This window comes from Myotis yumanensis, unplaced genomic scaffold, assembly GCF_028538775.1.
Source record: "Myotis yumanensis isolate MYYU_CA2020_CCGP unplaced genomic scaffold, mMyoYum1.0.hap1 SCAF_2, whole genome shotgun sequence".
Classification (NCBI taxonomy): domain Eukaryota; kingdom Metazoa; phylum Chordata; class Mammalia; order Chiroptera; family Vespertilionidae; genus Myotis; species Myotis yumanensis.
The window spans coordinates 70,222,388-70,246,843 of NW_027223753.1; the positions used below are offsets into that span (position 1 = coordinate 70,222,388).

A 24,456-nucleotide genomic window follows, 5' to 3' on the forward strand; every position below is an offset into this window, starting at 1 on the left:
TATTTAGGGCCTCCAATCCTATGTGAGTCCAATTCAGTTGCCAATCAAGTTAATGAAAAAATTTCCATAGCAACACTCAAATGAATGGAGGAAGGGAGGAGGGAGGGAGGGAATACGGGAGGGAAGCCTCTGGGAAGTGTGACCCTTGTTGTCAGTGTAACTTTCTGGTCTACCTGCTGTAGGTCTGCAACAAGGTGGCCAGCTCAGAGGTAATCTTACCTGTCAGTCCGGGGTGATTTCCAAAACAACCTTCATTTAAAGGAGCACCAGGCAGTGTTTATATGTGGAAGGTATTTGTTTAGTAACTGCATCTCACCACTTTCCATGTCTGTGTTTGAGGGATTCATTTTGACGCTTGCTTAGCATATACTATCTATAAGATCTCTAAAACATAGCCTTGAGTTTGTTTTGATTTATTATCATTATTATTTTATTTTGCATATACACAGGACTAGCACTGGGAAGGCATTCATGAATAACAGTGGAGGAAAAATTGCCCCAGACAGAGAGAGAGAAAATGTTGCTCTCACATATGTACTTTCAAAAAGCCTGTCTTGAAATTTTGCATTAGTTCTTGTAGCGGTAGTGGTTAAAAAGGTAAGCCACACACCCATTCCCTCCACCCCACACACTGATCTATCTATAACTGAGTGGGAGGGAAAAGAGAGAACATGTCCACCTACTTATATTGCAGAAATAGGGGAAAGACGACATTCAGACAGGTAGGTGCAATCCTCAAAAATATTGAACCCCTGAGCTGCCAGATTCCTCAAAGTAGCAAGAAACACATCAAATCAGATAGCAACTCCACATACCGAAGCTCTTGCATTTCATTCATAGCAGGAAGAGTCCTTTATCAGACAGTCCAAGCAAGTTTGGTTACAAGAAGTTGTGCATTAGAAGCAGAGAACGAGCGAGTTACTTTTGTAAAGGCAGCTGAAAGCCTTATGGGGGGAGGAGGAAAATGATCAACTGTGAAAACCATTAGGAGCGGCATTTACTAGTAGTGTTGGTATTAATGGCCACATCAAGTGCAGGGCTTCTGAGCTAAGTAATAACCTTCTACACCAGAAAGAAAAAAAGAGACACTGCCACACACAGACCAATCTTAATACGGCCCCAAAGCCACAGCGAGGAAATGAAGAAGGGAAAGAAAGGAACTTTGAGCACTGGAAAAGGCGATCGCAAGACCACGTGCGAACCCCAACCCGGGTAGGAGATCTGCTGGCTCACCCAGCAGGTAGAGCCAACTGAGACAGGACAGGGTAAGAGCTACAAGGAAAAGGGGAGTGGACGGAAGAGTGGGGAAAGCTTGGACTATTGAGTCCAAAGACATGGTTCAACCTCCTCAAGCCTCCCCCGCTTTCAGACTGATGAGGCCTGGCAGCCAGAACACAAGAGTGCACAGGTGGCTGGCCTACAGCAGGCGCCTCTCCACCCCCACCACCATAGCTGTTACTGTTATCTGGTGGGAGGTGGGGAGTGGGGGGATGGGGGATGGGGAGGGGAGAGAGTGGCAATAAGGGAGCTGTCCAGAGGCAAGCAGAACAGTTAGCATTTTAGATGTGTTTACTTCCTTCTCTTTCTCTCCGTTGTGATCCTTCCTGCCCTCAAAAACAACCAGGAGACTGAGGGCTTTACGCCCCAGTCCTCAGAGAAGGTACAAAGTAAAACTGACTTGGAGCCACATGTGTGATGAACCACACATCCCACTCGGTCCCGCCTGCCAAGAAGCTTGGAGCCAAATTTAAAACCCAACCATATCGACCACATTCACCCACATGGCTAACAAACTACGCTTTTCTTTTTTCTTTTGTCCTCACTTCGCATTTCTGCTTATGCTGTTGGTACGGCTTGTTGTTGTAAGCCCATCCCAAAGCCTTTTTTGGAATGAGGGAGAGAATAAGCAAACGCATCAAGGAGGGTTCCGAGTTTTCTGACAATAAAGTTATTAAATCTGGCCCCTTTCCCAGGACAACGAAGCCTCCAGATCCTCACCCCACCCCTGCAGCCAGTCACTGGCATGCCGTTAACAGTCGCTTCTTTATGTCAAAACACATACAGAAATGTAAACGCCCATATCTTCTGCAGGCTTGCTTTAGAGATCTCATGAGTGTGATTCCAGACCGCCGCAATAAAGCGAGTCGTCATCCTTTTGCTGGCGGAGGGTCTTGCCTTCAATTTGTAAAAAATGCAACATCTGTGAAGCACAATACAGCCAAGCGCCCTGAAAGGAGGTCTGTCTGTATCCGTATGTCATGTTAACCAGGGGCTGATCCTCAGCAGCTTTTCCTAATGCGCAAGCAATTAGGTTGGAAATAGAAAAGACACCTCGCCACATAAAAGCAGTAAAAATTAGATGATAGGAAACAAAATTGTCGCCATTCTAGCAACTAATGAAAGTATGTTACTGTAAACAAGCCAGTGGTGGTGCTGTACCCCCTCTCAGAAACAGGAAACACCACCGGAGGGACCAAAATCCGACAGAGGGTGGGGGTGAGGGTGCCTTTTACTTTGAGGTCAAAGAGCAGAAGGCGCTGGTTTTTAGGGTGAGCTCTGTGCCACCCGCCTGCTGATTCTGAAAGACAAAGCTGACATCCCGGGGCTGTTTCCCTCTTCTGCTCTCTGTGGCCAGGGAGTCCTTTTCCAGTTTCCTGTTCCCTTCGGAGGCTGTTGTGTGCAAAACCAACGATGACAAATGAGAGGTGTGGTCTCAGATGACAACTACAGCGATAGGTCTGTGCTGTCCGGATGAGAACCCAGCAGGGAAGCCAACGGCCAAACGGCTTTGCACACCTTATTGTGGCAAGTGGGTTTCTGATACAAATTCTCTGCTCGCCTATAAAACTGTTTATCTAACTTAAGAGAAACTGTTTCCCCGGATCTTGTCAACCTGCTGTGGTTACTGCATTCAGGTAAAGGCTCTGTCAGCTCCTCCACCCAGGAACAGGGGCAGCCTCTCTCAGCTGACGAGCAACCTTAAGGTGCCTGGGAGGTATGAATGTGGTCAAGTGTTAGGGAGGCGTGATTTATAACGGGTCTTCATGCTGATCACGCACCAACAAGCCGAGGGGAAACAGGGTTGATTTAGTAATTCCCTCACATTTAAGGAGGACACCATGAAAAACAACTATAGCTGTCATCCAACAATGGCTTGGAGCCAGGGTGGCATTCTTTCTGCTAATTTATAAGCAACAACATTTATCATTTCCTTTTGGAAAAGTGTTTGCCTTTAACATCCGGTAGAGACACGCAACAAGGCTGCCTCTGGTCCTCCCACTACTGCCCCCAAAATGGATTGGCTGTGATTTTTAGCCCAGACCATAGAATTGTATATCTATAAAAAGCAAGTCACCCAGAGAGAATAAGGAAGAGTTAGGTGAGTTTAGGTTGGAAGAGAAAGCAATCTTGGTTTTAAAAAAGTGAGTACGGCTAAAGTAAACTTTATGGACTAATTACTGGCAAGTCAAATGATTGGTTCTTTTAAACAGCTTTCCTGAGATAAAATTCACATACCATAAAATTCACCTATTTAAAGTATAATTCAATGGGTTTTAGTATATTCACATTTATCGATGGTATTTATCTATTTTTTTTATCTTGCCTACTTGGGATCTGGCTTTTATTTTTTTTTATTATTTTATTGATTAAGTTATTATACCAATGGTATTTAGTATATTCATATTCAACTGTGGAACCACCACCAAAATTTAATTTGAGAACGTTTCAGACTGCGCCCCGCCCCCCCCCCCCCCCCCGCCCCTCCAAAGAAACCCTGCACTCAGCAGTAGCTCCCATTTCTCCCTTTTGCCCTTCAGCCCAAAGCAATCACTAATTTACTTTCTAGCTCCATAAACTTGTCTATTCTGGACATTTCAAATAAATGGAATCATACAATATGGGGTCTTTTATGTCTGTCCTCCTTCTCTAAGCAAAGCATTTCAAGGTTCATCCATGTTGTAGCATGTATCAGTTCTTCATTTTTATTGCTAAATGATATTCCAGCATATTCTTCTACCATATTTTATTTGTCTATTCATCAGCTGATGGACATTTGGTTTGTTCCGAGTTTTTGGCTATTATGAATAATGTTGCTATGAACATTTGTGGACAAGTTTTTGTGTAGACATATGTTTTCATTTCTTTTGAGTACGTATGTACTTTGGAGTGAAATTGCTGGATCATATGGTTTAAATGATTTTTAAAAACTGTTGGCATGAGTGCAGTAATGTATTTCCACAGTCATAGATGAAGAAGGTGAGAGAGATTTAACATTTCTCCATCCTCATCTTACCACCCATGAGCAAACCCTTTCACTCTCTCTGTCCCGGCCTCTCTGCTCTGATGTCCTCCACACCAACCCCTACATATCAAACACGCAGTCCGCCACGTGAGTGCAGCTCTGAGCTGTGAAACTCCCAAAGATCACTCATCCCATCTTGTTTTCAAACAGGGTTGAACTACAACCATCTAATTCTTAAAAGTCCCCAAGGACAGAAAGAACACAATTCCCTTAGTTGCCTAGTCTCAGAAATCTCTTCAAATCACTTACCCAAAACCATACACATACAATAAAAATACTGAAGGAAGATGAAGAATGGCCAGGTTTTTTAAACAAGCTTTAGAGACTACCCCCTACAAACGCTTTCTTTATTTCCTCACTGAACACACTGTCCCCTGGCGCCATCTAAGTTTACTGGTATGTATCCTAGGTCCTGCTATGGCCTAAAGTGAATTCCACGTTGATCTAACATAATAAAGACAAGTGTGGGAGAGCTGCTGTCATTCCTTGAGGTGTTTTTCTTTTGCTTCGATAGTCTTATTTGAATCTGTTTTCAGAGTCAGCAACTCTACCAGAATGTTCTCCTGTTGCTGCTTCTGTAATAACTCGAACTTTCTTTTTCCTTGGTTCCTCTGAGAAGCATATATAAAATGAGTCATTACTGCTGCTTAAGAATCGCTGGAGTCAGCAGCGCTTCTTAGGAACTGCATTTCCTCCTCCCCCCTCTTCCTCCCACCACCATTTCTCCCCCATAAGTTAAGAATTAAAGACATATTACTGGGATAAAGAAATCTGACCCGAAATATGTGTTGCAGCTACAATGGCAAGCAACCAAGAGCATTAACAATAATTTCCAATGTAGCTGGAAAGGTTAGATGATTTGTCTTTGAAAGGAGCCAACTCCGCACACTTTCATAGGATTAAAATCAGTTTGCTTTTCCTTCTGGACACCTCACCTCTCCTATTTCCGCTCCCCCAAAAAGGCGGAGTGGTTGAGGCGCATAAACAAATGGTTCTGGAAATTAACTTTCTTGACCAGAAGAAAGTTCAAAAATAAATTCTGTTCTACATTAGTTTTCCTACACTTCACTGTGATCAGAATTTTTTGTGGTTTCTCTCTCCCTGGAGAGATAATACTTGAGTGATAACATTTCTGACACACAGAAGCTCAAAAACTGAAAGACTGACAACTGTGTTCCCTTTGGCTCACAATCTAGGTCATTTCTGAGCCACTGACCTTGAGCCAGTGAGTTCTCTGTGCGCCTGCCTGTCACATGGACAATGAGGATAATGATAGGACTTCATGGAGTAAATGCAGTAAGTGCTTCAAACAGTGCTGAGGGCCGAGTAAATGTTGAGTCACTAGGAGCTTGGATCATCACCACACCACCAAGACCACCACCATCTTTGAAAAGCAGCCGGGACAGCATAAGAAGCTACCCCCCCGGGCCTTTCATGTAAGTACCAAGTGTCGTCATCTTGATTCCAGCGTCTTCCCATTTCCCTGGCTCACCCTGCAGGAGCCACAGGTGCATAAGACAAAGCAAAGAAAGAAGAAAGATGGAGCACAGGCGAAGATGGGAAAGACATTTACAATGACAAAGCAATGGCACCCAATTTTGTTCTTTCATAGCCATGTTGAAAAGACGAAATTCGTAAGAATATTCTTTCCAATGGGAGGGGCCAGGAAAGTTAGAAAAAATCTCTAGAGAGGGAAATCCTAGAGTTGACCAGTCCAGAGAGCAATCTGGTAGTTGAAATCCTTCTCTCTCGAGTGTACATTGTATCCTCCTCCCCACGTATGTTCAGACATGATCATCCTTGTTAGACCCTGAATGGAAGAAAAGGACCCTTTGTTCATGGGTAGAAAGCTGGCGCCTGTACCTACCTCTCTCTGTGGCTGGCCGGGCCCCGGGTCCGGGCCCCGGAGGTTCAGGACGTGCACCTCCTGTGGCAGCCCGGTCGTGCCTCTGCTGGCACAGCCTGAGAGGACGGTGAAGCTCTCCATCAAGGCCTGGACCGGATGGGAGGCGTTGACCGGCGACAGTTCACACTGGGCACTGGGCTCTGGACCTGCAGGCGGAATCACAAACACCCGTCAGAAACCACAATCGACTGCACCACAATCAAATTGTTCCGGATGGACAAGCCGCTGCCAGCCCACCCAAGGAGTCCCTCCAGGTAAGTTGTTTCCAGAACTAAACGACAAAAAAGCTAGCCTAGTCTTCTAAAATTCCAATCTCTTAAATTCCTTTTGGATGATTTTGATGTGTATTTGATTACTTCAATTCCCTTTTAGATGCAAAAGTCATGAATGTATTCCTTTGGATGGAGGAAACCTCCCATTTGACATCTGTGTTTAATTCTCCCTTCTCCTCTCACAAGAAAACCAGAAATAAATGAAATAAATTGCCTGAAGTTCCAATGACATTATGCATAAATAATATTAAACACCTAAAAGGATATCCCAAGAAGTTTAAATCCCGACCTTTCAGGTGCTTCTGCTCCTTAGACGAAGCAAAATAAATGTAAGAACAATACAAAATAAGATGCAATGAGTGGAGGCAAATAGCACCAGAGTGTAGAATAAAGTCTGGTCAAAGGTCTGAAAACCCTCTCAAGAGAGGCAGGATGTGAGCAGAGCCTGGTCACCAGTGGCTGCTGCTTCCTCATTCTCCTCCTTAAATCCTAAATAGGCGCATCCCTCTTACCTTTACCTCCTGTAGCCCTCATTGTCTCTGTCCCAAGACCACATAGATCTTCCTAAAAGAAGCCTGGGGTGTCAAGCTCTCCAAGCCGCCTTCTATACAAGCATGGTCCATCTAACCCAGGGCACTCAACTCACTGGTTATTCCAAATGCAAATGCAGACCCTCCCTGCTCCCCAGCATGTCCTGCCCCTGGAGAACTGCTGGCCTGTGAATAAAGCCTGGGCTCCTCAACCTGGCACGCAGGCCTTTCCTGATGCAGCCCCTTCCAATCTCTCCAGCCTCCCCCCCTGCCCACTGCAGCAACACCAGCCAGCTTAACGGTCTCCAAACATACCAGATGTTTCTCAACTCCATGCCGTTATTCAAACTTGTGCCCTTTACCCAAATCTCTCTTCCACTGTAACTCCAACCCCACCACAAACATCCCAAACTGAGGGAGGTCCTCTTTCTCTGTCCTCTTACAATTGCTCTGCCCAGCACTGCTGTTCCGTTTTCCATATTGTAACCACGAGTGTATACATCTGTCTTTGCAAATCCAGTGTGACCTCCCTGATGGCCGTGGGTGTGGGTTCCTCATCTTTATATCCTCAACACCCATCACAGTGCCTGGCTCCAAAAATATTTGTTAAATGAATCACTGAGCTTAAGAAAAAATGGTCCCTTCTCTGATCAGTGATTAGAGCACCATCCCAGGTCCTTGGATTGGACTCTAAGGCACTGATATGGAAAACAGATTGCTACAGTGATGTGAGTACAACCCACTCCATTCAGCCTCATGTCACATGGGCTGGATTGATAGAGAGATGTCCAGGAAGAAGAAGGAACCTTCCATACGTATACCTCACACACCCCTGTGAGCTCGGTGTTATCCCCATTAGATAGTTGGGGAGACTGGGACAGGGCCCACTAAACCTCAGCCTACCAAATGGAACCCAGTAAAAAGCCTGAGTGCACTCCAATGAGGTCTTCCTGACCTCTACACAAGAAAGATGCCCTCCAGGCTTGTAACTCTGGTCCAAAATGCAAATGCAGTTCCGAGCCGGGCGGTCCCACACCCCCGCTGCTATACCCTGCCTGGCATGCTAAGTCTACTTCAGAGCTCATGGACATGCTGTAGGCTGGCAATGGTCATCTCTTCTGCAATGAAGTATGGACCTTCTCAAATAATTACTCCCGCCCTCCGTGCTCCTGTACTGCGTCCAGCTGCTTTCGAAGAGGTAGTGAAGATGTTACAGCAGCAAAGGCAGAAAGTACTGAATGTACAGTTCCCTGAAGTTCCCACACAGGCAAACGGTAGGAGCAGGTTTGCCCCGTGCTGCTCCCTTCCTGCCTTCACCAGCCACAGTGGGATGTCTGGTGCACTTCACATCCCAGGGCTCCAGAGAGAGGGTCTCCTACTCAACTCGGGACACACAGCGGCTATGGCTGCTCAAATTGGAGAGCCTTTCCCAACTGGTTTCATAGCCTCCGACCCTGAATTGGTCATTATCACAGACTAAGCGCAAATAAAGAATACATTTCAGTTCCATTTTTTATGTTCAAAGCTCTGACTGGGCTACGGTTCTACCCAAAACACATCTGTAAAAAGGCTTGCAACCTCCTCCTGATCATGCTACCATCATCCAGCAGGTTTTTCCTTAAATCTCCACACTGCCCGTCTCCACACCAGGGTGGAAGCAAACACTCCCTGGAAACACAAGAGGATAAGGTTTCCCACGGAGAGGGAGGGAGCCGGAGAGGGGATGTCCCCAGAGCTGAGGATGAGGATGCCTCATCTACAGTCTATGCTCTTTGTCCCACCAAGTCCAGGACAGGGCAGACCCCACTTGACGGGCTGCAGTTCCAGCCACGGCTTATACAAGTCAGTCCAAGGTCAAGAAAAGCAGGAAGAATGCACAGGGTACACTCTGACCAAGCGATGATTTGTTTAATGTCTGCATACACCCAGCGGCTGCAGAAGAACAGCATCCGATCATTCTGCTCATTACTCCGTCCCTTGTATCAGCATGATGCCTGGCACACAGCATCACTCAAATACCAATGAGGGAAGGTGGTAAGAGAGGAAAGGGGAAAGAACCACAAGGTGATCCATGCTCAATGGGTTTCCTACCAATAGGGGACTCTATCCTAGAGTTCTTTTACTCTACCTAATAGCCGAAGCTTCAATCTATATAAAAGCCTAAGCGACTGTTATGACCAGTCAACCAAACAACCAGTCAACCGGTTGTTATGACACGCACTGACCACCAGGGAGCAGACACTCAGTGCAGGAGCTGCCCCCTGGCGGTCAGTGCATTCCCACAGCCAACCTCCCATAGCTGGCCAACCTCCCGCAGTCCCTCCCCCTGGCAGGCCCTGATTGGGACAGGGTGAGACGGTTCTGATCAGCCCCTGATTGCCGACCAGGCCGAGGGACCCCACCTGTGCACGAATTCATGCACCGGGCCTCTAGTCTTGTAATAAAGGGGAAAATTCAATCATGAAATAAAGGAGGTGGCATTTTGGGTTGCTAATAATCAAGTCCCAGCCCTAGCTGGTTTAGGTCAGTGGATAGAGCATCGGCCTGCAGACTGAAGGGTCCCCAGTTTGATTCTGGCCAAGGGCACATGTCTGGGTTGCGGGCTCGATCCTTGGTGGGGGGTGTGCAAGAGGCAGCCGATCAATGATTCTCTCTGACCATTGATGTTTCTAGCTCTCTCTCCTTCTCCCTTCCTCTCTGAAATCAATAAAAAAATATTTAAAAAAAAAAAAATCAAGTTCCAGCTGGGGCTTCCCCACCCTCAAATGTCACAGAAGACAGAAACCCAAACCTGCTTTTATCCTATTAACCCAGACACTCTCCTGGCAAGACCCTTTTCTCCCAACGGCACAATAATCCTGTCTCCCCCATCAGCAGATCAGGCAGGCCCCAGCTTCATCCTGCCACCTCCTGGGTCCACCCCAAGCCTTCCTACCCCTCCTCCTGTGGCCACAGACAACCTCCGTGAACCAGTCTCCTATCCTTTCCCATTGCCCCACAGTGGGTTCCTTCCACAGTCTACCCACACAATGCCAGACCCGTCTCCAGTTAGAAAAACTGCCACCGGGCAACCAGGTGACCCACCCCCAGCCTCTCCCACAGATGCGCGAGGCAGCGAGGCCGCCTTGATTCTCGCTTGACCACCATGGGGCCCAAGTGTAGTGCTTCAGCCACAAACATGCTCCGAAACCCCATCTGACTCATCTGCTCACTTTCATGGTGACCTGTGAGCTCCGGAGCTGCTAGCTCAGGCTCTCACTGACAGCGTCGGAAGGCTGGGAGTTTTTCTTGTGGCCACCGCTGGAAACCCACAGCCCTTCCTTCCCTGAGCAATCTCTACCCCACAGTCGGCAAGCAAGCGAGCAACGGGCCCTGCTGATGATGCTAATCAGCACGGCAGGCGCTCCTCACCACAGTCAGCACGAACCAGGGCACGGTGATGCAGAAGAAACGCTGGCTGAAAGCAACACCAGACGCACGCTCCTGCTACCCTTGCACCGTGCTTTCTAAGCAAAAGGCATTTTAGAGACCCGGTACTGTCTGAGACCTCCCAGAAGCTCTGTAACGTGGGTAGAACAGATTTCCTTCCCATTGTAAGTAGGTTGCTGCCAGCCACCGAGCTGGGCGCACGTTTCAGTCAAGTGCCTCCTGGCAGTAACGCACCTCCAGAGACAGTCCTCACTGTTGCTCCCAATCTAGATATTCCCGTTTCTTCTGGGCATCCAGCACTTGCCCTGCCCGGATTCTTTGGGTGTAATTTCCAAAGCAGCCTAACTTTCTCTTGGCCTCAAAGTCTGAGCTGACTTGATCCTTCTCCACGGCTACTCAGCAACCTGATCTCAAGGTCTCGTGCATTGTTTTGTTTGACCTGTTCTCCTCCCTCCTAACCTGAAGTCAGACTCCATATTTCCAGCTCAGGACATCCTCCTCAGCCACCAGGGCAGACATACGGCCTCTGTCCACCCACAAGTTGCTGCTTCTATTAACTAAACACATTTACGGACCAAAGACAGCACAGATCCAAGTAAACCCTGTGGTGAGAAACTCCGCAGGTGACCCCGACCAAGCAGCCGCTTTCACAAAGCAGGGCCCTGCGTTCAGCAGTGGGGCCGCAGCAACGCTGTGAAGCAAATGGTGGAACCCAGTAGGGTTCCATCCCCCTAATGAGCCAGGGTTTGATTCTTAAATAATAAAATTATCATGCTCCTTGTCTGGGCCACACGCTGTGCACATATCATGTCTAATCCTCATACCACCACATACAGACAGTGTCAAAACACCCATTTTGGAGTTGTGAAAACTGAGTCTCAGAGAGGTTAAGTGACTTGCCAAAAATCACACCCCACCAATACCTGGCAGGATGGGATTCGAACCTGGGTTTCTCAAACTCCGGGTCCAAGCTCTTCCCGTGACAAGGCACTGCCTGCTTCTACCATGACTTTTCCAGTCCTTCACCTCGGGACTAGGTGAACATACTTCTGGGCCAAACATACATATTAACTCATGTCTGATAAAATATAATAAGCTGCTTGGTTCGCACTTGCAACCTTTCGGTTGACTTAACAGACTTCATAAACTTAATGAGAAAACAAGCTCATTTCTCATTTCACCAAATGTCTTCTTCTTTTTCACGAATGCTTGCTTATCTGCACGTGGGAAATGTTTCTAAAATCTGGCTATAACATCAATGTCTAAATTCCCAGTTCCACTTAAAGAAAAAAATGCAAATAGACTCACCCTTTCATTATGTTCTTCTGCTACAACACAGCATTCCAGTCTCAGTTACAGAACCCCCACATCCACGCTGGCGGCAGGCCAGCCCGGAGACTTGACATAATACAGACAAAGCATCTGGGAACAGATGCATTTGCTGCACACACTTTAAATTTAATCTGTCCCCAAAGAAATTAATATCACACCCCATGCAACAGAGTCAAATATTGGGCGGGGAGGGGTAGTTATTGTTTGGGAGAGGATATAGTAAGTAATTTTCACATTTAATAAATGTGATCCTTACGCGTTCTAAATACCAATGCATACCACGTTGACACAAACATCTGGTACCTATTCCGCACGATTTCCAGCACTCTGATTCCCCATGTCACCCAGGGTACTAATGAGGAGCGTGTGTTCAGCTGTAATAAAAAAATGGTAAAGATGCAGAGGGAGTCAAGGGGTAACCCTACAGCCTGGGACCAAAACACTGCAGTGGGGAGATTTTATTCCAACAACACCACTGGCTAATAAGGGTTTCTGTTATTGTCCCACAGGGAATTCTGCAATGCTGTCAGCTGCAAAGAGGGACAAACTCCCACAGACTGTGGAGCTGGGCACTGCAGGATCATTCTGCCCCTGAGCCGCAAATCCCTTCTACCCCCACGGGGCGCAAGAATCCCTAAGAAAGAGCGTCGGAGATGGTTTCCCAGCCAATAGCACAGCCTGGCTCTAATTGAGCTTTATGGGAGGGAATGTGACAAACACTAGGATACCTTGCAAAAGCAAAGCTCCAAGAAAAAAACACCTGGAAGGCCCTGGGCTCAGGAGGGCCTGCAGGGTACACAACATGTGCTCATGTTTATACCATCTCAAATTACAACTCACTGGAGCCACAGCCCCTTGGGAACAGAGCTGCGGAATGTACCACCAGTAAAATCCAAAGCGGGCCCTTCTACCACAGCCCCCACCTGGGTTTTTCAGCAATCAAACCTGGCTTAAGGCCGAAGCGTACCCCTGGTAAGAAAAAGACAAAGTCCTAAAACCTCTAATATGGATTTCTCGGGGGAGGTGGGGGCGGATTTTTCTATAGCAGATTTTTCTATAGCTTACCATAGTTTCTCTCAAGCTCCAAGTGAATATCTAAATCCAAACCTTCCTCTTGACAAACCGACCCTCTTCCAAGAAGTCAACTGCCAGCTTGTTGGGCCGAAAGCCAGTGCATATTTGTCTATTGTTGTGCTGAAACCATGGCACAACCATGTTGGAGAATTTCCTGTTCAAGGGTGTTTTTAAATGTTCAAAGGAAAACAATGGGCAGAGCTTCTTTAAGAATCTAAATTCTCCAAGTGTTGGGAAGTGCCAAGCTCCCAAGGGTGCTCACTCTTCCATCTAAGCAGGATTCCTCTATACAGCCAAGAGGTTATCAGGAGAGTTTAGACAGCTCTGTGAGGAAGTGGGGGTGGTTCGGTTTGGAAGCGGGGAGGGGCGGCTGTTTATAACCTGAAGAGAAAAGGAGGCAGAGAGGGCATGTTCCAGAAGTCACCACTGGGTAGGGCACAGGAAAAGTGCTCGTATTAAAGACCCAGTGGTCTAAGAGGAACATGGGACCAGGGGATAGAAGAGCTGCATTTTAGACCCAGATCTGTCACTTATTAGTTGTCTGACCTGTCTTTAAGCTTCTCATACTCTCCCTCTCTCTTACTCTATGACAGGCTTGACTTGTAGATCCAGTGAGGTACTCTACATACACATTCTTTACAAATTTCAAGTACTGTTAGAGACATACAGTTCCCTGGGGGGAAGAGAAATAAATGAATGAAAACACTTTCTACAACTGGGGGAAAAAATGTTTTCTTTATGAGCTTTTAGAATGATTAATAAACTATCTGAGATAGGATGTTCTTATACGACTCCCTAGCCATTACTCCCCAAAAATTATTTCTAAGAGTTGTACTGGGAAGATTTAAAATAAAACTATGTACAATATTAGAGAAAAAATTCCTGTTATCTGAGCACACTCTGAAAGTGCAACTCCCAAAGGTGAGAACAGCCCATGTTTCTCTCCCCCTCTTCCCCAGGAATTCCCAAAATCAGGAAAGGGGTAATCTGGCTCCCTCCATCGTGGCTGACTCTCTTGTTGCTTACTTTCACTCTACAAGATAGTACACCTGCTCCTGTGCTTTTTTTTTTTTTTAGTTTTTTGTGTGTTTTTTTAAAATATATTTTATTGATTTTTTACAGAGAAGAAGGGAGAGGGATAGAGAGCCAGAAACATCGATGAGAGAGATCGATCAGCTGCCTCCTGCACGCCCCCCAGTGGGGATGTGCCCGCAACCAAGGTACATGCCCTTGACCGGAATCGAACCCGGGACCCTTTGGTCCGCAGGCCGGCGCTCTATCCACTGAATCAAACCGGTTTGGCTGTTCCTGTGCTTTTAAAAAATATGTTTTTTAATTGATTTCAGAGAGGAAGAAAAAAGGAGAGAAAGATAGAAACATCAATGATGAGAGAGAAGCACTGACTGGCTGCCTCCTGCAAGCCCCCTACTGAGGATCAAGCCCACAACCCAGTCATGTTTCCAATTGGGAATCAAACCATGACCTCCTGGTTCATAGGTTGACGCTCAACCACTGAACCACACTGGCTGGGCTAAGACCTAAAGGAAGCTGAGAATGAAGGAGACACTGGCCACACTACTCATTTATGAGGAGATTAGAACTTATGGGATGCTATTGCGTAAATGGCTCAGCACAGAGACCAACAACAAATCTGAAGATTTGGAGAATGAGAGAAAATAGAATCTGTTTTCTCCCATCATGTGAGTTTGAGACACACAAAATAATAAAAAGAACGTATACTTCTTTATTAAATGGAAAATACTTAATTGATCCAGGTTTAAAATATTATACATAATTTAGACTCATAACCAATAAAAATTATAATTTAACTAGAGGCCCGGTGCATGAAATCATGGACGGGTGGGGTCCAGCCAACCCACTCAGATTGGAGTGGGAGGGGGCAACCAGGGGTGGGGCTGGCTAGGGGGAGGGGCCACGGGCTGTTGGCCAACCAGGCCCAACCCCTGGTCGAACTCCCGGTTGAACTCCTGGTCGAGGGGACAATTTGCATATTAGTCTTTTATTATATAGGATTCCTACAAATGCATTATTTTGTGGCAAGTCTGGAAAGCTGCCCCCCATTAACCCTGAGGGATGCCATCACCAAACTCCTTCATCTCTCATACCTCAACTTATATGCAAGAGAGTGGCTAGACTAACTTTTTCATTTTTTTACCTCTAGAAAGCTGGTGTCTGATAAGAAAGAAAAAGATGAGCTGGGGTTTCCAGGTTTTGCATCAGTTGTGGGCCAACCAAGCAGCACATGGATGGGACTCTCAGTGCAGACCGGGGAATACTGAGCCTCAGAAAGACAGAAGGATAGTGCCCAGCTAAGTAACCCTGATGCAGAGCCACATTTTTGTACCTCGGTTCAGAGATTCTGTAAACCTGTTATACCCGTTATACTTTTCCATTACAGCCAATATCAGCTTTTAGTTACAGATCTATTGTCTCATTAATGTGGGCGTGTGCTTGTGCATCTTCTGCTTCACTGGAAACCCCATGAGGGCAAGGACCATGTTTCTCTTGCCGATCCCGTCGATCCCGGTGCGCAGCACAGCGCCTGGCATGTGGCAGGTGTTCACAAATACTTGTTGGGTGATGAATTCCTCAGTCAAATAAACAAAACCCTAATTCTCTATGGACCAGGGAACCATATCTCAGCCCTGCCACACTTCAGCTTTGTAACCCGGGGTCATTATTTAACCGCCCTGTGTCTCTGCTATCGGGAGGGAGTTATAATAGTATCTGCCCCAGAAGACTGTTCTTAGAAGTAACTCATTTATATTATCATGTAACTGTACTTATTATGACCATCTCTTCAACTATGGGATGTGTTCTGAAAAAGAATACTTTTTAATCTATCTCAACCTTCTTTTAAAGCATTAGGAGTCAGAATATTAGAGCTCAATATCCTCCCTATCACCCAGTAGGTTTTTTATTTTATTTTAAATATATTTTTATTGACTTCAGAAAGGAAGGGAGAGAGAGATAGAAACATCAATGATGAGAGAGAATCATTATTTGGCTGCCTCCTGCACGCCCCCTACTGGGGATCGAGCCCACAACCCAGGCATGTGCCCTGACCGGGAATCGACTTCTTGATTCATAGGTTGACATTCAACGACTGAGCCAAGCCAGGCTTTGAGAGGCCGTTATAAACTAGTTGATGAAAAGGCCTTCTCTTCCCTTCCTTCATAGTTTTCAGACAAGTTCTGCCATGGCTTCCGATCCTAAAGATGCACATTAATGTACCAAGATAGGTCTGACCAGGATCCCCAGTTTCAGTGGGCTCTATTAGAAAATTTCATGATCTAACCAAAATGTCATGCTATATATGCCCTTATTATTTATATACTCAACTACTTCTAGAAAGGAAATTGAGGGGCTTTTAATAAAAAATTAACAAAAACAGGCCCAGAAAATCCAATTCAGCTGCCAATCTATTAAAAAGTGGCTATGACAGAAGGAGGAGGAGGAGGAGCAGGAGGAGCAGGAGGAGGAGGAGGAGGAGGAGAAGAAGAAAAGAAAAGAAAGAAATCTTATTGAAGCACTTAACTAAAGGAAACTACTTAATTTGAGCATCCAACCTAGCTCTGAGCTTCCTGACAGCCAAGGTAAAAGAAAAAGTGATGCTTATGAGATTTCATAAAAATGAAACAAATCAGCTATTTGGATAAGAAAAATATTTTTCCTAAGTCTGAATTTAAGAGGCCTATAATAACGTGAGGATCAGTGATTTCTAAAAGTCATTTTACAAAACCATAAACATAACTTTTTTATATGGCCTCATTAACAATAGAGGGAATGTAGTCTACAGCGAATTTCATTCAGGGCTCCAGGCAATTCTCTCTAGTGTGCACACAAACATTTCTAGAACTGGAAGATTTTTTAAAACTTTTAAAACCAATAATTTGCATTAATGTGGGTATAAAAGCAAAAAAACAAAATGACATTAGTTTGCTAAAGGCTTTGGGGGATTTTGTGATCTTGATTTTTAAAAACATGCCATGCAAAAAGTCAAAAATTTTGGATTTTGCTGTGTGGATCAACAAGTGATTTTTGAAAGAATAAAATCTAAACAGAGGTATCAGTTTAGGGTTAGATTCAATCCAATTGCATTTGACCTAGAGATACATATAAAATAAATTAGTGTACTGTTGCTTCATAAACTCTTCCCCAAGACTTAAAACTGAGATAAATGAGATACCTGTTCAGAAAAACAACTACTGGGCATGCTCAGGACAAACTTCACACACAGTAAAGCACTGTAACACACACATCTGTACCTGACAAAGCACCCTTTCAAAACAGATGGGTCATGATGTTTCAAAGCTCAACTTGTTGTTTTTTTTAAGTTTGTCACATTCAATCAAAGCAATTTTTGTTTTTCTGAAATCTGCGTGTTATTTTGGAGAAAACTTTTCTGCGGTGTTTTTCCACTCTGGATCAACTAGCCCCTCTCTTTTCCTCCCAAGTGAACCTCGGAAACCACTGTGCCAGAGGGAATTCACCTTTCCTCACACAAAGACAAACTCTAATACTTTCAAATGGTCAATGTGAAAATAAGATCCTTTGTGTGCCAATTTCTAAAACAAAAAGGACTTTGTTTCATGATTTGCACAGAAAAATGTACCAAAGTTACACCAATCTATTATTTAAAGTAATAATAAAGTCCTTCTCTCATTTTATATCATTCTCCCTCTTCTCATCATACTTCACCTGGCCCAGCTTACCACTAATACAATAAATGCCCCATTTATTCAGCAGTGACTAATAATGAGATATCCCACATATGCAGATCTTCCAAATAACTAAGGTTTTACCCCTTTCAAAAAAGGAAGTGACTTTAGTCATTTTAAAGGTAATTCTACCTAAAACATATTACACATGTAATTACTTCTTGGCCACCTTAAATAATTTTTTTACATATATGTTTTTGTTGATTTCAGAGAGGAAGGGGAAGGGGGAGAGAGAGAGAGGAACATCATTGATGAGAGAGAATGACTGATTGGCTGCCTCCTGCACGCCCCACACTGAGGATCGAGCCTGCAGGTATGTATCCTGACCGGGAATCAAACCGTGACCTCCTGGTTCATAGGTCGACACTCAAACACTGAACCATGCCAGCTGGGTGCACTGTAAATATTTTGAGCATCCAGAATATTGCTTATTAAAATTTTTGGAGGGCCTATACGGCCATCTTTATAACTACTAATTACAGATTATTAAACTTGGCATTTCAGTATTTATCTCTACACCAAGTGGTTCCATATATCTATATTTTATAGTCTGCCTACACTTCCTAAACCTCTATTTTTCTCAACTCTGGCTTCAGGCCAGTTGCCACCTGTTACCCTCAACTCTAAATTAACAAGCTCTGGATGAGGGCCCTCCCACCTAGAGTAACCTATGGGGACTTTCGACAGCTCTCCTCCTTATAACCTACCAAACATTTTGGCTACCTTGCATGCTCCAGATGCAGGGACCTGCCAAAAAACTGATACTGTATAATAATATTAGTGACAATATTAGCAACAGAGTAGCAGCACTGTCCACACTAATCTAATGTGAATGGCAAGCCATCAGAGAAAGGGGAGCTTAAGCACTACTGTGAACTGTTGGGAATTTTAAAACTGTGCTAAAAGTCCTACTCTCCCATCGCTCTCGCAAGCATGTCAAACTCACGGGTGGCAGGCCGCATGCCTCAAGTTTGACATGCTTGCTAGGACTTCAAGCATTTTAGAAAGTTTACCTTTTTAAGAAGAGGAGAAAGCAAATATATAAATAGGAATATATATTATATTAGAGGCCTGGTGCATGAAATTCATGCACTGGGGGGGGGGGGGGGGGCATCCCTCAGCCTGGCCTGCACCTTCTCGCACTCCGGGAACCCTCAGGGAACCCTTTGCAGGCCTAAGCCATCAGTCAGACATCCTTAGCACTGCCACGGAGGCAGGAGAGGCTCCCACCACTGCCACTGTGCTCCCCAGCTGTGAGTCTAGCTCAGGGCTTCTGGCTGAGCGGCGCTACCACTGTGGGAGCTCCTGCATTGAGCGTCTGCCCCCTGGTGGTCAGTGCACATCATAGTGACCGGTCATTCTGCTGTTCGGTCAATTTGCATATTAGCCTTTTATTATATAGGATGCTATATATAAAGTTCTCTTGGTGTCTCCTGTCTTATTTATTTTTCAGGACGAAGAGATTTAACCTGCACATCCCAGATTCATTATAATTTTGGCATCATTTGCACTCTCTTCCACTGTAGTTCCTCAGTGTAACTTGTAATCCCCATTCCTTCCTGTCTTCCCTCTCCCATCAGTGAGAGCAGGCAACGTCATGGAAATCAGTGGTCCCTGTTCCCGGTCAGTACAAATGAGCTACTGTGTCCAGTACAGTGCAGGGCAGACTGCAGGCTGGACAGAGAAAACACAGAACAAGGCCACTCAAAAAGCCCCTGTGCAGTATAATGGTACCATCTGCAGCTCTCTAAAGTCAAGCTGGGACATGGAATCCCCTGGCCTTCTCTGTCAGAAGAACCAGTCAGACCAAACTCTTTGCAAATCACGGTTATGTAAGGAAAGGCATCTACATAGACTATTGCAGTTTTGCAGACTCAGGGAGATTCACTTTTTAAAACCTCTTTTCTGAAATGAAAGCATTTCTTTGCCCCAGAGATAACTCATAATTTATCCTAGATTTCAACCTTTTTACTGTAAAAAATATAGGAAATTGCATGGAAACAATGAATGGAAGTGCACTTTTTTTAAAAATCAAACAAGAACAGGAAACTTTCAGTAGTTTGTGGTAAAAACTATGCATTTGAGCCAAAGAGAAATATTAAACCACCCTCTTTTAGTGCCTAACTGTTCACCGTCTCCCATCCCAAACATAACAAGGATATACAGAACTGACATCCATGAAAAAAATCTCAAGACTAAGGAAAAATGAACATTTACAGGCTTCAAAAATATGTTTCCCCCAAATTACTTAATGAACTCTTCAACCAAGCCTACACCTATTTCTTCTATTATTGTATGGCCAAATGAGTCATAATAAAACTTTGGAATATTAAAGACAATAAGTGAGGAAATTCCAGAAAATATAAAAACTATTTCAGAGAGGCAAAACAGGGCTCTATTTGTTTTTAATGCATAGGAATGAATAAACCAGCAAAATAACACCAGCAATCACAACAGTGAACATGTCTGGCTACAGTTCTAGAACATGAAATCTTCCGAATTTACCACCTCCTTCATGCTAAAGATTTAACTTCCTTAACCTCCAGTACCCTCCTTACTCTAAAAACTTCTACTATTTAAAAATAGATATTTTTTATTTCCACGACATCTAACACATCAACTGACACCCAAAACAAAAAGGAAACGCTCACATTTAATTCTCATTCACTTTATTCTTAGTCCAGCCTTGTCTGGGCAATGGTTCCAATTCCTAATAACATGTCACATCCCTGAGTCTCAGTTTTCTCATCTTTAAAATGGACATAATACTTGTTCTACCTAATTCCCATGGTTGTTAGAAAAACAAATGAGATCATACATTGGAAAGGTGATTTTTGTATGTGGTGTTTTGTTGTTCTTGTTGTTGTTGTCAATCTTCACCCGAGGATAATTTTCCATTGATTTTTAGAGAGAATGGAAGGGAGGGGGAGAGAAAGAGAGAAACATCGATGTGAGAGAGACACATCGACTTGTTGTCTTCCTCATGTTTCCTGACCGGGGCCAGGGATCAAGCCTGCAACTGAGGTACGTGCCCTTGACCAGAATCGAACCCGGGACCCATCAGTCCATGGGGCCGACGCTCTACCCACTGAGCCAAATCAGTTAGGGCAGAAAGGTGGTTTTTATATTAAATGGGGAAGCTCTATGCTACTATGAAGATATTACCAATAAATATATGAAAAATCAGTAAAAAAGAACCTCCTTTCTCCTCACCACCCTGCCCTCCCCCTCCAAAAAAGCAGCTCACAGCCCACAGTGCAGACCTTAGAAACTTAGAGGAAAGAAGGGTGAACATGGCATTAGAAGACCTGGGTTCTAGTCTCAGCTCCACCACTAACAAGCTTCTTGACCTGAGCCACCTACTTAGCTTCCTCCCCTGTAAACTGGGGCTAATACTACCTGTCTTGCCAGAATAAATGAAAGTGATGAATAGCAAAGTATTCTATAAGCTTGAAGGTAAGATCTATATAAGAAATTAATGAATCGATTTGCCTAACAAAAAGTTCGGACTTTTTGTTATAAAAGTGATGGACAAGGAAAGAAGCTGGCTGTGATCAGACCTTCCCCAAACACCTGAAGGAAGAAGGCTAAACAGAGACAGAGAAGCTCCCACAGTGGGAACTCACGGATTAACTACATAAAGAAATGGGGGCTTTAGAAATTGGAACTGAGAGCAAGTAACTGTGGGTTAGAATCCCCTGAGTCCACTTAAACTTGTGAATTGAAATATCAGGCCAGATCTTCTCCATTCCTGGTTAAGACAGAGGCAGGCAAACGCTAATTCTACCCAGCATTCCAGAATCAACAGCAGCTCCTGCAGAAAGCAATAGAAGCAGCGTAAGAGGAGAAAATAGATCAACAAACTACAACAGACCAGTCGCTTAGTAATTAAAAGGAGAAAAAGAAAAGAAAATAACCTCTTTCAAAGTTCAACTCCAGGCTGAATTCCTATCAGAAACCTACTGGAGGCCAAAGCCCACATCTGCATAATATTTTAAATCTGAGGCTGGTCTTTGAGAAAACATTTGGCAAAGATTATCAAAACACTGATTTCTCATTCTTTCTACTCATTTTTCTCAAAAATTTTTATGCCTAATCTTTGAGCTTCGCTTACCACTCCTGCTTTCTCAACTGCAGTCAGCAAATACAAATCAATTTGGACTCAACAGACACCATGTAACATATTCTTCTGTACGTATTCTTTTTGTGTGTCGCTATTTCCCTTTTGTAATTGAGTGAACAGCACACATCCGATTAACAGCCACCGAGATGGGCCCGCAGGAATCGCTCCTGACAGCGACCTGGCAGCGGCGGGTTCTGCCTGGATGCCCACATGTTCACTTAAACTGAACACACCATCTGAGTCAGTGGTGGGTCTCTTCATCTTTACAAGATTGTGTCTTTGAAAATCACTAGAGACTGTGGATCCTGCCTATTGGCCTCAACTGAAACTTTAGACGCATGTGATGTGTTCACATTCAAGTATAACTGGACCGAGTTAGCAGCACATCAAATGTAAAATGAAGCATCTAGGAATGTAACGACATGCCTTATTTCATATTCCTTTACATACGCAGGATAAAAAGGTACTTATTTAACGCCCTCCCACCCCCAAATGAATACAGGATTTTAACTATATTGAGATATGATTATTTTCAATTAGTCTCATGGAACAGATATTCTTATTGAAGAAAACACCTTCACGTAACCACATTATGAACTCACCCTAACCCCCGAGTACCTTTGCATTAGTCGTCTCTCAAGTACACATTTGACAGAATCAAACTGTGGCCTCAAATAATGAGAATGACTGTCCTCACTAAATACTCAAGAACCCAGCATACAACAAGAACCCTAGCTGTGTATTTACTTTAAAATAAGAACAGTAACTTTTAACTCTACGCTTTGGACTCTGCCGCTGGCCTGATTTTTTTTAAAGAGCTACCATGAGACCTAACTCCAGTTAGCTTAGTGTGTTAATGCAAATCAATAGCCATCTGACGGTATCTTTACAGACAGAGCATCATAAGAACATATATTTCAGAAGGCCTGGGGGTTGTGCTTTCAAGGTCCATAGTGGACAATCCTTGGAATAGGTCTGCGGATGTTAGCTCAGTGTAATAAATGCGACGCAACCCCCTCTTCACGACAAGTCACTTGCAAAGGAACACGCTGACCTTGGCCGAGTTCTCAAAGGTTTAGACAAATAGGGACTGCAAGAAGAGGTTTTTTGTTTGTTTGTCTTCAAATACTGCCTTTTTTAAATCGCCCCCTTGATTTTTAAGCCAGAAAGGATGCGAACGTCTACATGACTATAGTCACCTTCCTCCCACTGCTTTTAACTGCCTATGAAACCATCTTAAACTGCCGGGCCTTGCCAGGACAAACGTTGGCCCATGTATTCCAGAAAGGCCATGACTATTCTGAAGGTCAAACAAAACACGGATTCTTTCCACCCAGAAAGGAAGTCTGTGCGTTCTGGGAGGTGGCCCCCCAGCTCAGCCTTGACTTGGTACGCAATGAAGCAAGTAAACCAAGAGCTGGAAACAGCCTTGAGTTTTAATCTGTACTTTCTGAAGGATGCTACTGATAACAGGGCCTTGGGGGGTGGGGGTGGGGGGGGTTTAAAATGTAACTGATGTTCACATTTCTCTGTCTTGGCTCTTCTCCTCTTACAGATGCATATACAGATGTGTGAAGTAACACTCCACCAACAAAGCTTTCAATTCAACTACAGTATATAAATTTGGATTCCTGCACCATTCATGAAAAAGCTTGACTCATCACTTGGGGTTGTTTTTTTTCCTATTTACCAAGTAAGTTTCCACAAGTCCTTCTTATAGTGAAAGTATCTTAGTGATAAAGTGATAGCGGTGCTAAAATGTGAGGGGGGTGGTAAGAAAGAGGGAGGAGGAAAGCTTTTCGCTGTCTACTTCCCATAAAGAGCCAAAAACCTGTTTTCAAACAGTAAGGCACAAGACCAGTGGTAATTGGCACGCCTACACTACAAACACAATGATACTCTTTTTCTTTCTTTGGCATATTGAAACAAAAAGAGATCTCAACTGTGTTGTTTGCAGATGAGGAAACTGAGGCCCAGAGAAATTAAGGGACAGTTTAGCTTGGTGGCCAGCACTTATCACAATACGGTCCACTTTCTTCCGGGGCCTGGCCATCCAGAAGGCCTCGCGCTTCCCCAGCTCCGGCACCTCATCTTCACTCCCTCGCCGCTCTGCTGAAAGCCCACCCAGACTTTAAAGCCCAGCTATGGCCTTCACCGCCTCCATAAAGCCTCTCGGCCACACATACCCTTGCCCTCGCCTCTGAAATCCTGCGGCACCAAGCTGCAAAGCTGAATGTGCTATTAAAGTCAGAGAAAGCGTTTTCTACTTAATCCCCCACAGCACCTAGCTAGGATCTCGTACATAATAAGCATCCAATAAAAAGTTCTTAAATGGAATAATTTGATCAGTTAATGAAAAAAAGTGACATTTCCAAGTAAAATCCACGCCCCGTGATGGCAGCGTCTAGCTTGCACCACAGGGCCCCAGAACTCCACGGCGGCCTTGAATGTATGGGTGTGGCGAGGTGTGTGCTGTGTTGTGTGCACACACATGCAAGTCTTCACAACCAAGGAAAGAACAGTGGGAACTCCCGCCGTGAACTCAGTTTTGATATTTCTGTAAGTGTCCCCACAGCCCTAGCTGCTATTTTATACTTTCACTCTTCACTAAGAAAAATTTTAAGCGGGATCATTTCCTTCCCCCCCTCACCCCCCCCCCCCCGCCTTTTTTTGTTTTAAAGAAAGTTTAGGACAGCAAGGAAAACTGCTGAGCTGAGACACAAGGAATAGCTGAGTCTGCACATG

General features: G+C 44.6%; 1 protein-coding gene across 1 annotated transcript in view; it reads right to left on the bottom strand.

Annotated features, from left to right (window-relative positions):
* Nucleotides 1–24,456, bottom strand: part of TGFBR3 (transforming growth factor beta receptor 3) — a 202,100-nt gene that overhangs the window by 111,607 nt on the left and 66,037 nt on the right. Inside the window, exon 3 of the mRNA XM_070405583.1 lies at nt 6,171–6,355. Coding sequence (XP_070261684.1) covers nt 6,171–6,355 — 185 coding nt within the window. The remainder of the gene's footprint in view (nt 1–6,170; nt 6,356–24,456) is intronic.